The following is a 17975-nucleotide window of genomic DNA, read 5'->3' as shown; positions in this document are numbered from 1 at the left end:
TCCTTAGGACAAATCATTGGTAGCTTTGGAATTGGTTGTCATCAATACATTGATGATACCCAGCTGTATATATCCTTACTCAAATCTCCTGGGGATGTAGAGGTCCTGAATTGCTGTCTAGCGGCAGAGGCTAACTGGCTAAAAGTGAACAAATTTAAACTAAACCCTGAAAAGACAGAGGTAATTCTGGTTGGGAAGGAGGAGGAGTTGAAGAAAGTTATCCTCATCACTTCTGATGAAGTTCAACTGACTTAGCTGACTCAGTTAAAAGCCTGGATCCAGATTTATAACTGGAGAAACAAGTTAATGCATCTGCAAAAAAACCCCAAACAAACAACTTTCTACCAACTCAGCCTAGCTCCTAAGATGGCTCCTTACCTTGATACAGCTGACCTGGCCATCTGGATTCGTGCATTTTGAGATGAACATGCTGAATATGGGAGAGGAAAGGCAAGAACGGTCTGTTCTGCTTACTGAAGTCCTTTCTTTCACCAGCAAATTTAGCTTGGACTGAACTGTTCAATAAGACACACCCAGACCTTCCCAGCATAACAGTAACATTCTTCAGGGTTCAACAGGACTAGGTGAACAGTTCTGAAACCCTTAGCTAACCCTGAAAGCCAGCCCCAAATCAAAAGATCAACTTTAATTAGTGAAATTAGCAAATCTCCGTGATGTACCTGGCCAGAGTGCTGCAGGATGCAGATTCTCAATTCTTAAATAACTATCATTGTGTTGTAATGAAGGAAAACTGTCTTCCATTTAGAAACTTCATGGCTCAAGCAGGTGTTGCTAGGGCAGCTTGCTTGGAGCGACCACAAAACACTTAGTTATGTTTTTATATCCTCACCCTAACCCAGCTAATTAATCAGGATATGGTAGCGTGCCCCAGTGAATCACCCTTGAGTTGTGAAAACAGATCCCAGAACAAAACCACTTCTGCAAAGGGATTACTGGGAGAGCAGGAAATACAGGTGATTATACACAGGGGGCTTTGATACCTACATCCGTCTTTTTTTTTTCTGGCTCTTTGAACTGACTTTGATATGCTGCAATTAGGAAATTGCTGGAGAGAGAAAAGGGCCGATGGCTATTGAGTGGTGGTTTTGAAACAGTGATCAAAGGGAGGTGGAGAGCCTGTGGGGTCCAGGGTGGAAGGAAAAGTGAAGAACTGATCTTATAAATAAGGCTGGGAAAGTGGGATGCTCACAGGAGCCTGTTTTACTAGGGTGAAATGTCATTGGGAGCTTATTCTCATAAGGAACAATCCAAAAGTTTGAGATATTTTTTGCGGGAAAGTGTGTGTTGCTTTGTGACATTTTAGCCAAGGAAACAGATAAGAGTTGCCATTTTCCAGAGAACACAAGAAAATCAGACTGTTGAAAGAATGGAAGCTGCTCTCTTACTGGGGATCACGTGTTTCTGCTCCTCTTTGGCTGCCATGGTCCTGGACTTCAACACCATCAGGGGCTCAGCTGAAGTAACCACATCCAAGAAGGTAAGCACAGGAAAAGGAGGAGGGTTTGCTTGAATTATTTTTGGAGGCTAACTGTAGGTTTAAAAAAATTGCAGACCTCAGGGTTCATTTTTTGCAGACAGTCCCTATGCATGCCTACCTAGAAGAACATCCAACTGAGTTCTATGAGATTGACTTCTGAGTAAATATGCTGGCAGCACCTTGGAGAAAGCAGCAGACCAGCATGGAGGTTTGGGCCCAAACTTAAGGAGCACAGTCAACCCCAGCCTGTGTTCCTTAGCTGGGGACTGCTATGGGTGTAATAACTCCTCCTCAGTTTCAGGTACAAAAAGGAGAGAGGGATTCATTTTTTACAGATCAAAACTCTTGTGATTGGCAGTTAAACTATAGTAAAAAAGGACAAAAGCTGGGACTATCGTAAGGGTTAATCATTACAATTTGACTGTGCCAAATCAAAGAGCAAACAGTGCTTTCTCTGCCCACAAATCCTAAGCCAGAAGACCTTTTATCCAAAGCACCTCTTACAGAGCTGCCCAACTTTTCCTTGAAGCGGCCCACCTCTCCTTGTCACTGTTTCCATTAAGATGTTTTCCATCAGGATTGCCTTCTTAAAATTCCTTCAAAAAATCAGCTAGGACTCACTGCTCCTCCTTTCTATGTAGGCTGTTTTCTCCTAAAATTGGGTGGGTTTTATTTCCCGTAGAGTGCTCAGTGCTTGACAGACAAGGACTGCCATGCTGGGAAGTTCTGCCACAAGCCCTGGGAAGAGCTACCCTACTGTTCTCCTTGCCATAGACTACGGCGGAGATGCCAACGCAACGCTATGTGCTGTCCAGGGACACTCTGCATAAATGGTAAGCAGTTTTGGTAGCCCAAGGGATTGGTCACCAGCCTAAGCAAGAAAAGAGTGGAAATAGCCAATACAGAGAGGATCCTTTCCTGTTGTACCACCTGGAAAATAAACATAAGCACTCACAGAAAGCCTTAACCATACAGGAGAAGTACCTGCAGAACCAAATAGTCCCTGAAGTTAGAATGTTCCTTCAAGAGTAGCTGCAACCTGCTCTTTAGCCTACCAACTATTGGATATTCTAGTGTTTGATGGGGCTATGCAGAGAAAAAAAATTAATAATTCTGACATCAACAAGCCATTCTACAAGATTCCAGCATTAGCAACAACATATCCCACCCCTAGACCTTTACACATCATTGGAAAAAGATAACAGTGAATAGGAATATGCACAGGGAATGCCTTTTGAACATTTGATTTAATCAACCACATGCATAAGACCCCGTAATGTCTCCAGTTAAAGGGCCTCAGATAGCAGAGCAGGGAAAGATCTTCGTAATTTTCCTTGGAATGCAGCTGTCTGTTGCAGAAAATGCTGGATAGAGGGACCAAAGCAGTGATGACATAAGAGAGTTTCAGACACTCACTGCTCTCCTCTTCCATGCCAGATGTGTGCACCCAGATTGAAAAGATGACACGGGTTGATGAAAAGAAGCACACTGAACAGGTTGGCTCAGTTTCCAAAGGCATACCCCACCATCCTGTTCAAGAGCGCAACACCCAGAAGAAAGAAAATACCAAAACTTCAAATGATGCAGGTAAGATTATGTGATCAGATGGACAGCACAGATTTTGTTTAAAAGCAGAAAGTACTATGTTCACTTATCAGCAAAAGGGAAAAATTGCCGAATTTCAGATAAAAGTGTCAGGCTTACATTCAAGTTTTTATGTACAGAATTGTAGGCGTGGGCAAATTCTTAAACGTAGCTGGTGGACATGAGACCTTGCAACATGTTGTGAATCCAAGGGAGATTTAAAGTATTTAATACAAGTAGAATGTAAATAAAACTGGACCAGGCAATTAAGAATGACGTAAGAATAAACTTCTAATAATCAATGCAGTATAAAGTGGGGTGGTCTAGAGCAGTGATGGCGAACCTTTTTGAGACCGAGTGCCCAAATTGCAACCCAAACCCCACTTATTTATCTCAAAGTGCCAACCCAGCAATTTAATCTGAATGCTGAAGTTTTAGTTTAGAAAAACTGGTTGGCCCCCTTATCCTCCATCCCACCCCCTTGAGCAGGGGCCAGCCTGCTCTAGCCTCCAGCAAGTCCCGTGCACACGGCTCTGTGCCTCTCTAGCATCTCTGCCTCCTCTGCGCGCCCCCCCCTCGGGCAGCAGCCACCTGGAGCACAGGCACCAGGCCCGTTGTGCTCAGTGGCCCAGGCCAGCCTAGATGTGTGTGTGGGGTGTGTGTGATTTTCCGACCCCCACATGACGAACTCTGTGTCCGCGTGCCCACAGAGAGGGCTCCGAGTGCCACCTCTGGCACCCGTGCCATAGGTTCGCCATCACTGGTCTAGAGAAAACTGCCTAAAGTTCTCTCAGGCGATTAAATGACACTTTTACCTTTATAGAAAACACCCTCCTGCATGATTGTTTTACTATATCCCCATTCTCTTTAAACGAATCGGTTCTACTTTAGACATCTTGCAAAGCTGTCAGTGAAATGTATTCAGAATTCTCTCAAGTGACTGCACCACAGGAGCAGTAGCCACCAGGGAATGTCAATGGTGTTCGTGGGCCCCTTACGAGGGCAGAGGTCTCAGGACGATGCCAACTGCTCACACTGATCCTGTGGCCTCACAAGGAAAGAAGGGCAGAGGGCAAAGCCTGAAACTCTGACAGGCAGATTTCATTTTATATCCCTCCTCACAGCTCAAGAGGGAGAAAGCTGTCTCCGCACATCTGATTGCTCTCCGGGACTCTGCTGCGCTCGTCACTACTGGACTAAAATCTGCAAGCCCGTTCTCACAGAAGGACAGGCATGCTCGAAGCGGGGGCAGAAAGATGGAGCTCAAGGACCAGAGATTTTCCAGCGTTGCGACTGCGGACCGGGCTTATCATGTCAACCGTCACGCAGCAGGATGACGCAAAGTTCACGCTTGAGAGAGTGTGTGAGAAACTGATGGCTGCAGTTGTATTGAGGTTTTCCCAGCTCTTGGAATGCAGTCCAAAAATTCAGCCGTAAGAGAGATCTACCACACAAGAAGTGAACACATTCTAATTCCTACTGTATAATTGTGTAACCTCTAGTGCTGTTGAATGCTTTACTTGTAGGGCAGCCAAATATGTTCAGTCTGGTTTTTGCTCTGGTATAGCATGAAGTATCTTTTCCCTGTCTCATGACTTTCAAATGTGCTGTGCTTAATGAGATGATAAATAACATGTATTAACTAAAAGGATTTTAAGAGCAGAGTCATTAGAGACAGCACGTGTTAGAAAATGGCCATTCCATCTTGCTGAAGCTGACCAAAATAGCTGGAGACAGCCAATGTTTTGGCTCCACCAGGAGGCCTCTAGGAAGGTCATTCATGCCTTGACTACCTCCCTTAACACTTCTGCTTTTGCCCAGCTATGTATTACAGCTGCAAAGCCATAATGCCTGAAAAATGGCCTCCATAACTGGTCCTTTTCATGATGGCACCAAGTATCATATACACAAGTAGGACAGCAGACATGATCCAGAACATCTTGCCTTCCACATCAAACTGGACCGACATTACACACCAAGCTGAAATACTTTTTAGCTCCTCTGTGTAAAGGGTGTGCAGGACTCACCACTAATGTCAAGTTTTGTAGGATTACGTTTGATCTTCCCAGCCCTCAGTTTGAGAGAAACTTCACATAAGGGCTATGAAGTTCATTCCACGCATCAGATCGCTGTGGTTAAAAATAAATGAATCCAGCAAGTTCTGGTGCCAGAAGAAATAATATAACCTCTATTTCATGTATCAGTTCCCATCTTTACCTTTGAACTGCCATCTGCTATCCAGCCAGTAAACACACCCTTGTCTGCACTTAAATTCTGAGTCACACAACTGGGCTGCAGCTCCTTAGACTCACCCCCTTGCCAGCTACTCCAATTATACAGTTTGAGGTTGAGCTGCTAATTAAGGCTGCTGCTGGCAATAAAATCTTGGATGGCTTCACATTTCTTTAAGATACAAAAGGCTATTTTCTTACCACATTGTCTGCCTAAATACCACGCACAGTACGAACCACATTGGTTGACTTTCTGTACCTCCACGGCTGGGTGCTTTCCAAAATCAAGCATCATGTACATGTGAGTTACAAAGAGCATCTATGTAAGCATTGTTGAAAGACCTCTTAAAACGTTGGAATAATTCTTTTCGTTCCTTCCCAAGAAAGTTGCAAAGAATTATCCTGTAATAGAAATACTGCATCCTACTTTGATTCCAGACGGCATGTTAAATAAATGGTGCTTCCCCAGCAGGATAAAAGCAGGCAAAGTGGAAACAAGATGCTTACTTATTTCTTGCTTTGATTTTTTAAAAAGCTGATGCATTCAGAAGTTAAACTTATCCTCAGCTGCAGGGTTCCCAAGTTTTGTTTAAAATTACAGAATAAAACAGGAGTTTTTCTAGGTTCCAGCTGATAAATTGCCCTTTTGAAAAGAGGCAGACAGCCTCTGTCCTAGTGAACCCTGCCCTGAAGCCCTGAGCAAGTGTAGCTGAAAGGCAGAAAGCATACTCTGCATCCCACACAAATAAGCAGCCATCTACTGTGGAAGGCACACACACATTCCTGCTGCACGGCTTTGGATTCAGTGACAATTTATTTTGGAAAGGGGGTATTGTGACGAAAAAGGAAAATCAATGTAACACCATTCCATCACAGCTGGCAATTTACTTACAGCACACTTTTTACATGGAAGCCAAAGAAAATGTTTAAAAACAGTCACGCTTGGGCATCTTCTGAAAGAGCATCAAGCAACAAATATGCTCCTGAGCTCAGCTGTTGAGGCCTCGGCCCAAGGAAGGAGCCGTGACCCTAGGCGGACCTATTCACTCCTATCCTTCGGCTCTCGGTATTTCCACTGGATGTAATCAAAGATGTCCTTTTCACTGTCCACTGGGAGTGGCTCTCCAGCAACCCCTGGAAACACAACACACACAAAAATCAAGTCACAAAAGGCTTTGTTCCTCTTTCTGCAGATACTAACACAAGCCAGCAAATCACATGCACACACTCAATTCTGCAGCCAAAACTGTGAGCAGGTTATGCAAATGACATTTCATATCGAAATAAATTGCATTCTGGAAGATATACATGCCACATGCCATCAGATGGAACAAGTCACATTAGAGTAATACACTTCAAAGGACCACATGAAGAGAATAGTGTTGGTCAGGATACTGTCAAGCAATAGCAGATAAAAACTGAAAGCTCAATTCTTCTACACACCGAAAGCATTAAACTAATCCCTAGTCCACCTTTATTTAGCATGGGCTTCACTTGCTCTCTGGAAACATGAGCGCTAGGATTTTATGCTTCTTTTCCCCAGGAGTGTTACAGACAAACCAGATTGCCTAGTTTGTAACACAGCTGCAGCCAGGCAGGAAGCCTCTGCCCCCTCCAACTCTGCCAAAATCAGTGTCAGGAATAGGGAAGAGTACTCACCTGTAACTCCCAAGGGCCGGATTGTGTATTCATTGAGGGTGAAGCCCATTTCCAGTGCATGGGCCCGCATGTTCTTATTAAATATGTCACTTCCAGTGAAGTACAGGACTCCACAGTAATACTGATCCTTAGGAATCAACCTATAGTGTAACCGAGAGAGACCAGATTCAGTTTATGATGATGAGGGACAGGCAGAATCTTGCCAGTCAAGCTACTCTTTAAGGAAATCAGTTACTATCCATTGTAGCTGCCAGTGTTACAACTTAAACCATCTCACTCTTAGAAATGTGGTTGTAGTTTTTTGTAAATCATGATGCTGGTTTTTGTGGGGAAGGGGGAGTTGGGTCACTTTAATTCTGGGTTTTACGCTACTGACATATGCCCTTATATTGATGTTTCATTGTTTTGCTTTCATGTTCTATTTCGTAATTCACATTTACGTGCAAAATCAGGAAAAAACTTAAGTAGACATAGCTTGCATTCATACACACACAGCACAAGAAATGGCGGTAACCAAATTTACTATGTCAGCAACCACTGTAGAGAGACAGAAAGGATACAAGAAACACTGCTGGGGAAGGATGGAGGGATATAAGGTGGCCCACTCTTTACCTGCACCCGGTTTCCTATGACGAGACAGAGAGCAGCTGCTCTGCCCACAACTGATAGTCTTTCTTTCTCAGTCAGCACGGTGTGGGGGTTAAAAGCAGCAGACTCTAATCTGAAGAACTGGGTTTGATTCCCCACTTCTCCATAAGAAGCTGGCTGAGTGACTTTGGGCCAGTCACTATTCCCTCAGAACTCTCTCAGCCCCACCTACCTCACAAGGTGTCTGCTGTGGGGAGGGGAAGGGAACGTGATTGTCAGATGCTTTTGAACTCTTTAAAGGCAAATAAAAGCAGGGTACAAAAACCAACTCTTCTTCTCACTTCTGGCCATAACTGCTACCCCTAAATTGCTACCAAAAATATGACAGAGTATCCTCATGAAATATTCTGATTGTTGCCTTCTCTGTGGAGATTCACAAGCCTTTGTCATCACCTGTTTTCTCACCCTGTAATTTCACCTGGGAAACTGATAAGCAAGGACTGTGTCACTGCCAACCAATTCAGCACTGGAAGGAAAAGCACCAACACGGCCACATTCTGCTTCAGATTTACCTGATATCAAGTCTCCTGAAAGAGATATTGGCCTCTTCATCTTTGCTTGGAAGTCGACACACTCCCTGGAAGTAAAAACAGAAATGATGACAGCAACAGTAGCAAGCATCCCCACCCACCCACCCCAGCATGAGCATGCTCCAAGGAGCTCCAAATCCAGCAAAAAGGGGTAACACTTCCTATGAAAAGTTAGAGCCAGTCCTAAGCCAGTCCCAAAATTACACTAGCAACTAATGGCCTCAAAACAACATGCCAGTTAAATGAGGTTTTCACAAAGGCAGCAAGATTGTATTCTTTTAATTCTGACTATGGAATTTACATTGTTCTGGTGCCAGATTGGGGTGGGTTTGAATCCCAACACAACTGTTTTATATGCACAGTAAGAACAAGGCATCGAAGGACTGTACAGACCTATTCAAGGTGGAGCTAGAACTCAACAGCCATACAGACAGTACTTGAAGGCATCTCTTCCAATAACCCTTCAATCTGTAGCTTGTGGCAAAACCCACATCAAAGGGAGACTTAGCATCTGCATCCGGACAAAGAACACTGCTGAAATATAAAACCTAGGCTTTCCTCTGGCTAAAAAGCTCTTCCGTACAAGCTCCAACAGCTGATTCCTGTGGGATCGTTTCAAGGGAATGCACTTTCTTCTGGGGTCAAACATGAAAAGAGCTTCCCTTCACTTTGATACACAAAGTTACAGGCTTACCAGCATTTAACAAAAAGTGAGCTATGCAGGACGGCAAGTCTGGACTTTGCTACAGACATTCCCTGAGGTCATAAAGCACCATCCAAATAGGAAGAGGACAACAAACATGGCTCCAGACTGGGGCTTCACAGCCTGGCACTACCTGGCTCCGCCTCCCCACCAATTTGGCTTTCTTTCAAGACATGGAATTAAAACTGAAAGATCCTCACCATGTATTTGGTGTCTCCCTTCGACAGCGTATCCGTAATGAAACTGATGTTTTCCAGCTGCGCCACCACTTGATGCAAAAGCTTTGGCTTGAAAAGCAACAGTGTGTGTCACAATCAGTGAGATAAGGACCCCGACAACATGCAGATGCCTCAAACTGCAGGGCACTAGACACAGTTCTCTCCTCTTACACAGAATATTTGGGGCAGGGAAGGGGAGACACTTGGGGACAGCAACGAACAGAAACATTGAGGAGCAAAGCCAGCATTTTTGTGTTTAAGAATGAGAAAGGAGGAGGAGAGGGAGGAGGAGTGGATTTATACCCCACCTTTCTCTCTTGTAAGGAGACTCAAGGTGGCTTACAAGCTCCTTTCCTTACCTTGTAAGGTAGGTGGGGCTGAGAGAGTTCTGAAGAACTGTGACTAGCCCAAGGTCACCCAGCAGGAATTTAAGCATGCGGAAGCACATCTGGTTCACCAGATATGCCTCTGCCACTCAGGTGGAGGAGTGGGGAATCAAACCCGGTTTGCCAGATTAGAATCCAACAGCTCTTAACCACTACACCACACAGCAGCATTTTGCCTTCCTCGCGTATTCTGTTGCAGAAGCCTTGAGAAGCACAGGCCATGCATGACTGGTCAAGCAGGCAGTCAGGCTGGATGACTTTCCCCCTTCCAAGGAGCCCCCCTGCTATCACTGTCTCGGGCAATGAAGGTGCTCTGTACACATGGTGGCAGTCTAGGGCAAGCAGCTGTGTATGGAAGGGTTGTCCCCCACAGTGATTCTGGGAGCCCATCCTCACATTTTGCCCTGCTCCGCAGAATTACTAAAATTGCCCCATGAGTGGGGACATGTGGGTGGAACTGCAGTAAATAAAAAGTCCTTTGGGCCAATCTGGATTTTTTCCAGAGCTGAAGTGATCACCATTGTTTGGAGGGGACAGAATTATCACGTCGCATCAAATTAGTAATAATCCTGGGATTTTCAGCAAGATCTGAGAGCTCTCTGAACAGCATAGACACATAGCACCACTACTCTCTTTCCAGCTCATCTTTTAAGGAGTTTTATACTGTTTATTTCTTGTTTCACGAGGCCACCATAAAAGCCACTGTGTCACCATGCCATGTTACAAGTAGCAACCAACAGTTATTCAAACATGTTCTTTTTTGTCCACCTGGCAATGTAGGCAAGTATGAAACTCAACAGGCCTCCCCCTCTTTCAAGTGTATTCCCTGCCCCCAGTACCAGGTCTGGAAGCATCTGATGTATCGCTGAAGGTAAGCAGGAGTGCCCTGAAACTAGAATGCGTACACACCTGTGCCTGCTTCAGCAGCATCAATACTGAATTGCATCACAAGTATATACCTGCTTGGAGGATTCAGAAGTGAAGTCTGGATGGGTCAGGAGGATATCCATATCCCCACTGGATTCAGCACCTATGAAAACAGAAGATGTAGGAAAAAATAAATGTTGGAGAGATAAATAAATGTAAATGTAAGATCAACCATAAGAGAGGTCTGTAACTTAAACTTCCTTGCATACAGTCCTCTGCTTCACAATGATTTTAAAGTCATAGCTAGTACACTGGATTTTGCAAACAGTAATTGTGTACTTCAATTAGTATTAGAACATGTAACCATTTATTCCTGTCCTTGAACTGCCTTGGAGCTAGAATGTAGTAGGAAGTGAATTACTTCATTTGACCTCCTCTACTCATTCACTTTAAATAAACACAAACAATGCACAGATTTACAGAGCAGAACACATATAGCAGGTAGCATGAACACATGTACCAGGCAGAATACCTAACTATACCTTGCTCAACATAAAGAACCAAGGGTGACTGTGAATTAATATGCCACCACTTCCTCTTGGAACTTGGAGTAATGCTTGAAATTGAAACGGAGTGCTGGTGGTAGCTCTTACTCCAGATGTTGGATTCATACTCTCCTTATCAGCCCCTGCCAGCTGGCGACTCAACCTTGCTGGCAGGGGGCTCCAGATGTTATGGACTACAATTCCCATGGGGTCCATAACACATCTGGCCAGTGCTGGCAGGGGCTGAAGGTGAGTCGCCACCACTGTCCTAGTGGCTCCCTCCCTCAGCTGCCTTGGCTTCCCTCCCTTCCCTTTGGTCCCTGTTCCAGACCTATTTTTTAAACAATGGAGTTGTCATCTCTCTCCAGTACCAACAAATCCAGTACCAACAATACTCTGGGTCTTTTTAAGTGTTGGCATAACAGCAGCACTGGCAATTGTACCAGTTGAATCCACATCTGCTGAAGATCTTGCCTAGGGAAAGCACTGAGGGGACGCTTTGTGCTGTGCTGTGTGGAGCCAACAATATGCAGGTGTACATGGCCAGGCTGAGCCTTCAGTTCAATGCTGGGCTCGGCCAGGCTGGGTCCAGATTTAAACTGTGGGTTTTGGAGGCACAGCCTGCAGTTCAATGCTGGGCTTGGCCTGGCCAGATCAAGTGTTCAATTCTGCGCCTGCTCTGAAGTCCATCTAGGTCTCAGAGGAAGCAGGCAGTGCAGGTTCAATCCATGTGGAGTATGGAGGCAGGTGTATTTTTCAGGTTTGGGTTTAATAACCCAAAAGTTTTCCGAAAAATCAAAAGGGCTGATATGTATTGACTTTTGAAGGGGGGCAAGGTTGGAAATTTCTGTATCTAATAAACCCGAAAAATATCATTTTTTGTCCACCCCAACACTCACATTTTAAATAAAAGCATTTTTACAACCCAAAAGACCAACAAAACTGACATGTTTATGTTATTTGAACCACCAACCTCGGCGGAAACTGCCGCAAACTGTAGCGATGTATTTGGGATCCACTTTCTTGACCTCATTCAACACGATTTCCTGTTAAAGGGAAACCCAAATCATTTTATTTTTCTTTCTTTGATACTTGCATTTTTGCCATCCACAAGGCGATGTCTCTGCTTACCTGCATCTTTAACATCTCTTCCCTAGGGATTCTTTTCTCAAAATCTTCAAAATACCTGTATGTGCAATACAAATGGAGTTTACAGAAAAACAAAAATGGTGATGCTAAGTATATTTATTTGTAAGCAGATTCTGTTGAAATCAAATATTCTGACTCTCTCAAGGAACAAGCAATATAAATCATACTATGCATACCAAAGTCCCAATTCTGGCTTTCTGGGATCATCAAACTCTACTAAAATGGCTCACACAAAGTACAGCACAAAACTTGGTAAGATTTGGATAGACTCAACATGTGAGGTGACTATTTGTTAAATCAATCTATTATTAGACCAACAGAAAAGACCGAGAGTCCAGTAGCACCTTAAAGACTAACAAAATTTCTAGCAGGGTACGAGTACGAGCTTGAGTGAATCACAGCTCAGTTCTTCAGACCAAGTTCAGAGAGTAAGGCGAAATATTACATAAGTTTGTCTTCCAAACAAGCACCACTTTCTATTATTAACAATTAAAAGAATCAACAGTAGTGCTGTCAATGCTATTGAGGATGCATCCCTTGCACTACACAACTGGACATGCAATAAAATCTCACGTTTCAGTTTTCATTCACAGTGTGGCAAGAGGTGAATACAGCTAGAACTTACAAACTTCCTTTGAGAGTTTGCCTTTGGCAAGAAACCAGAGAACAGCTAAGCAATGCTTTTTGAAGATATTTTTACCTCCAGGAGGAGGTAAAATACTCAACTTATTATGAAAGCTCATTACTAAGTACTTAGTGAAACAAAACATATGTCTTACTTCAACCCAATTCGTTGATGGTGGTTTAATTTATGCTCATTCTTCTTGAGATCTAGAAAGAAAAGAGTAATGTGATCAGTCTAGCACTTCACAAATTGAGTGGGGGGAAGAAATATTTTGGCATGACTTTACAGGGAATAGCCTGTCCACAGTCATGAACCGGGAATTATAATCTCATTGTGTGTGTAAAGCGCCATCAAGTTTCAACAGACTTATGGCAATCCTGTAGGGTTTTCAAGGCAAGAGACTTACAGAAATGGTTTGCCATCACTTTCCTCTGCATAGCGACCCTGATATTCCTTGGTGGTCTCCCAGGTGGCCAACAAAGAAGACTGGGCTTGCAAACCTGAGTAATGTAGGCCCAGTTTATTTATTTACCCTTATACATAATTGCCTAACAAATGGAATGTCCGATGACAAACGTCCAGCCAATGGGTGTGCAGGACTCACTACATTCCATCTTGTCTCCCCCACCTTCTTCCAACCCAGGAGCCTCCTCCACCTCAAAGAATATGGGCTGCTCTCCTGGAGGGAGAGAAGGGAGGGCACCCTCCCCTCCCTTTTTCAGCCCATTTTATTTTAATTTAAAATGGGCTTTAGTGCTAGTCTAACACAATGTGATATTCACTAACCCAATTAACCCCTTGAATTATTATCATTAATCTTTTTGATTAATGATAATAAGGGAGCGAAAGAACAGCACAAACACACAAAATATAGGCAGCCAAATGTGCTAAATTTCCAAGCTACCCAACACTGGAAATACCAGGAAAGGATGGAAGAGGAAAGATTGTATTCTTATCCTATTCTGACAAATGGGAAAGTGTACTTGTAAATAGCTTGTTCTCCCCAACCTAGAAAGACAGCCCATAAAGTAGACTCACCTTCTAGAGTCTTAATTCCTTCATCAACAAACTTCCTGGCAGCAGCAGGACTGCAGAGAGACAAGGCAGTTTAGAAACTCTAACACAACAACTCATTCCAACAGCACCTTTGTTACAAGTATGGCAGGATTCCAACAGGTGGGGGAGGCATTTCAAAAGAAATATAAACAGCAACTATTAATTTATGGGGACCAAGTAAGCTAAATGCTTCCAAGGGTACAACCATACAGAGATTACAACAATAAGAGAGAGAAAATGGAAATGCTTTGTTGATACAGGGGGAAGGGCTCTAGTGTAATTGCTAACACCAGCAGAGAGGCAATGACTGAAAAACCATGATATTATCACCCAGATAAAGATTTCAAACTCCCCAACAAGAGCTCTGGACAACATCAATGATCTGTAAACTGTGCAGTCAGCCAGATTGAGAGATGCCCTTCCAAGCCCAAGAAAAGTCTTGAACCACAGATCAAAAATTAGCAGCATTTACCCTATGCCAGTAACTCTGGTCAGGAAGTTGATAGAAGAGCTTGTATCATCTTGTCTAATCTAGGGAAAGAAGGTACAGAAACAATTAGGTGATCTTTGATAAGGAAATGACAAAACACATAATTTAAGAACTGGCAAAATGTTGGGAAGGAGTATACAGCTCCTTGAGAGTCTGAAAGAAACGTTTTATGCTATGCCTTTGGCATATACTGGAGCTGAAAGACACATTTCCCCCACCTTGGGGGAGCACAAGAGAAGATGGTAGAGGCAGAAGCACCAGCCCAAATGGCAGGGCTCAAGGAGGATGTGTGGAAGTGGGCATCCGCTGAGGCAAAAAATTGAGCAACTGTTGCTTGGCATGCAAGAGATGCAGGGTCCAACCCCTGGAATCTCCAGTTAGAAGAATCAGGCAGTAGGTGATGTGAGAAATCTCTACTGAATATTCTGGAGAGAACCTTATAGTCTGATGGACCAACAGCCTGACTCAGTATAAGGCAGCTTCATGTGAATCAGATTTCATGGATCATTAAAAGAAGCAGACCTATAAATGGCACAAGCTATAGGAAGAGTTGTATATCGTTATTAACAAATGACAACCAATATACATTCTAGAGGGGGGTTCCAGATGAGTAGCCACATTAGTCTGTAGCAGTAACTCCACCGTCCAGTAGACTAAGAACATTCTTAAGGGGAAGCTGTGTTAGTTTGTTGCAGCCCAAACTAAAACAGTCTTGTAGAACTTTAAAGGATTAACATCTTTATTGGAAATGAAGCTTCTACGAGCAGAGAAGTTATTACAAAATAAAATAAAAAAATCAAGTGAGCAATGGCGTTTCTGTTCTGAACGCATGAAAACGCGATCCTTCCCCCCCAAAATTAAGGGTCCCATCTAAGGAGGGAAGGGCCATAGCAAACTGGTGATGAGTTAGCAGAGCAGTTAAGCGAGACACTCCCGGTCTCACAGTGCATCCGAATTCATATCTGCATAAGAAATCCAACACAGCAGTTCCGTGGTAGCATCCCCTTTTGGGGTTTTAAGAAATCTATGCACCCCAATCACTTACCTTTTCTAGCTTACGTAGTTTACCAGTAGACAAAAACTCATCAATTTTTTCTGCAATTTTCGCTCCTACTCCATCCTAAGAAATATGAGGAAACAGGAACAGTTAAATGAAACATCAGGATGGTCACACATTAGGGAGACCAAAAAACTGGATTCAGACATTAAGCAAAGATTTATATCAGTTAGCCAAAGGTATGCAAAACAGAAGGGATATATACAATGAATTTTTAAAAGAAGCATGGACCACCATAACAAGATGGGCACAAGCCACTGTAGAGTTCAGACACTGGAACTAATGGGGGTACTGCAGGAGCACAACTGCTCTTAAGGTCAATTACTTACACTAGACAAGTCCCCTGCTTACTTTTCTCATTGCATTACACAGGTATTTCACCATGTTTATTTAGATGTGTATGCCCCACATTTCTCCCCAATGAGGACCCACAGCAGCTTACTTAATTCTCTCTCTCAACAATTTATCATTTCAACAACAACCCTATGAGGTAGGTTAGGTTGAGTGACTGGTAGAGCAGGGATTTGAACCTGGGGCTCCCAAATCCTATTGTGACCCTCTAGCTACTACATCGCACTGGCTCATAAGTTGCAGTTGAACTCTCAGTCAAACAGCACACACAAAAGCAGGAATTTCACAATTCTGGATGAGTCATGAAAGACAGAAACAACCTGTTCCTACCAGTTTGGCAGAACTTACCAGTTTCTTTGCTTCAGCCCCACTTTTTATCTTGCTTGGATATTTTGATATTACAGAAGCTGCTTTCCTATACAAGACAAAGAAAATTCTGCATTTCAGACTCCTTCGTAAAAGTAAACATTTAGAATGAAATCTATACAAAATGCACCCTGCAAATCCAATGAAACCCAATTATCCTCCAGAAACACTATAAATTACAGTGAAGGAATAACAAGAGACTAAATACAGCTTTTTTTTTTCCAGCTGTATACACCAAAGTTTTTAGTAAGTTAACTGACTGCCTAAATGCAATTTCCTGAAAGTCTCAACAGGGTCAGGAGAGAGGGTATTATCCTACTCATGCCCAACTGTCTCAGCATTACAGGATATCTGATCAACATGCCAATCTTTTTACTTTTAAACACGGTTCTCCTGATTAGAGTCCATCTGCTCTTAGCCATTACACCACTATACATTAGCATGATGCCACAGCATGAAAACTACATCTCAATAAAGTACACAAGGTTATTCTGAAGGCTTCCGCTGACAAACATCCCAGTTATCGCCCATCCTAAAGTGCGTATAGGCCTTACCTGTAAGCATTGTACTTGTGGATGGCTCTATTCACATTCCTCTCATAGTTGGCCAGTTCTGAAAAGAGGATTCTTTTTAGTTCTGAACAATTGTACAAATCAGGACAATACAACCTAGGCAGAGTCAAGCATACGTAAGCACCATTAATCAAGTTCCATGGAAATCCAGCAGATCCTAAAGTGTTTATGGTTGCACACCCAAGCCATTCTGACAGTCTGTAAAAAAGACACACCTTCCTCCAGTTCCAGGTGGAGCGAGCAAGTAAAGTACTAGGAGGAAGGGAACAGATGCTGCTCTGAGAAAAAGGCCAAAGAATCGCAGGGAACTGCCCCGCTTGGGCACAACTGAAGAATCCCCTTACTTCAGGCTCTACCTTGGGCGTTTGGGTTGCGTTTGCTTTTGCCAGAAAGTGTGAAGAGGAACCGAGTCAGAGAGCGGGGCCAGGGTTCAGCACCCTCCTGCAAAGCGTTTTCTACTTAGCCAGACTGATAGCGATTCTGCACAGAATGTTTATAACGACTGCAACTCGTTATAAATATGCTGTGCGGAATTCTGAGTCCAACCAGGCAAAACGATCCTGGGAACCAAACCTTGCGTGAAACGGGATCAACAGGTCTCCAAAAACATAAAGCCCGTTATCATTCAGCTTCCGAGTAAGCACACATGGTCCCGGGCTGGCGAAGGACACCCACCAGTCAGGAAATCCGTGATACCCTCGTTGGGGTTCTCCTGCGGCGCCTTCCGCTTGCTCATGTCGCCGTCGCCGCCGCCGCCACCGGCGGGGCCAAGCCAGCTGCTGCAGCCGCCGTCCGAGCTTGCAATCGAGCAACGGCTTCCGTTTCCGGTTGGCCAGCTTCCGGGCAGCGTGTTTGCAAACAATACGCGCAGTCTTAGGGCCAAGGCGGCTTGGCGCATTACCTGTTGCACTCTTTCCGCGGTTGTGGAGAGGCAGAAGCTCCTACTCCGCGTTAAGATTGCGTCCACACAGGACAACGTCCGGCCTGTAAATTAGTCAGATGGGCTGCGAGCATGTGGCAGGACCCAGTTCACCAAAGTACGCCCGTGGCCACACGGTTTGCTGGCCAGTTAGGGTGTGTAGCCCATGGAGCCACAGAACTTGGATTTAAGACGATTTAGGGTGAGCCCCATCCAACCTGTCCTGCCTGTTTAATCCCCTTTAACAGCTGTCTGTGGTGGTGACAGAGGACATTAGATCATAGAGTTGCTGTAAAAGTATCTTGATAGCACAACACGCACACATGCTGATGGTAATCGCCCCACCTACTGGCAGTGAAAATCCCAATTTTATTACTAATTTAACTTAATGAAATAAGAGTCCAGTGGCACCTTAGAGACTAGCACATTTTTTCCAGCGTAGTCAGAACAGAAGAAGATTTGGATTTATATCCCCCCTTTTCTCCCGTAAGGAGACTCAAAGGGGCTAACAAACTCCTTCC

The 17975-nt window shown here is 43.9% G+C and overlaps 2 protein-coding genes across 2 annotated transcripts; one reads left to right on the top strand and one right to left on the bottom strand.

Moving 5' to 3' along the window:
* The first annotated feature begins 869 nt into the window (after window positions 1-869).
* On the top strand, window positions 870-5862 carry DKK4 (dickkopf WNT signaling pathway inhibitor 4). The gene is made up of 4 exons (XM_048513187.1): window positions 870-1498; window positions 2181-2331; window positions 2936-3085; window positions 4207-5862. Exons 1-4 carry the CDS (start codon window positions 1388-1390, stop codon window positions 4455-4457), a joined length of 663 nt encoding a protein of 220 aa, XP_048369144.1. The 5' UTR covers window positions 870-1387; the 3' UTR covers window positions 4458-5862.
* A 246-nt stretch (window positions 5863-6108) lies between these two features.
* On the bottom strand, window positions 6109-17380 carry POLB (DNA polymerase beta). The gene is made up of 14 exons (XM_048513186.1): window positions 17211-17380; window positions 16518-16575; window positions 15946-16012; window positions 15235-15309; window positions 14172-14230; window positions 13682-13731; window positions 12798-12849; window positions 12001-12055; window positions 11843-11915; window positions 10417-10487; window positions 9054-9140; window positions 8133-8197; window positions 6973-7112; window positions 6109-6447 (listed from the first exon to the last, which is right to left on the bottom strand). Exons 1-14 carry the CDS (start codon window positions 17269-17271, stop codon window positions 6353-6355), a joined length of 1008 nt encoding a protein of 335 aa, XP_048369143.1. The 5' UTR covers window positions 17272-17380; the 3' UTR covers window positions 6109-6352.
* Window positions 17381-17975: the final 595 nt, after the last annotated feature.

This window comes from Sphaerodactylus townsendi, linkage group LG12 (genome assembly GCF_021028975.2).
Source record: "Sphaerodactylus townsendi isolate TG3544 linkage group LG12, MPM_Stown_v2.3, whole genome shotgun sequence".
Classification (NCBI taxonomy): domain Eukaryota; kingdom Metazoa; phylum Chordata; class Lepidosauria; order Squamata; family Sphaerodactylidae; genus Sphaerodactylus; species Sphaerodactylus townsendi.
The sequence above is the reverse complement of the archived record's forward strand: the minus strand, read 5'-3'. Positions and strand labels throughout refer to the sequence as shown.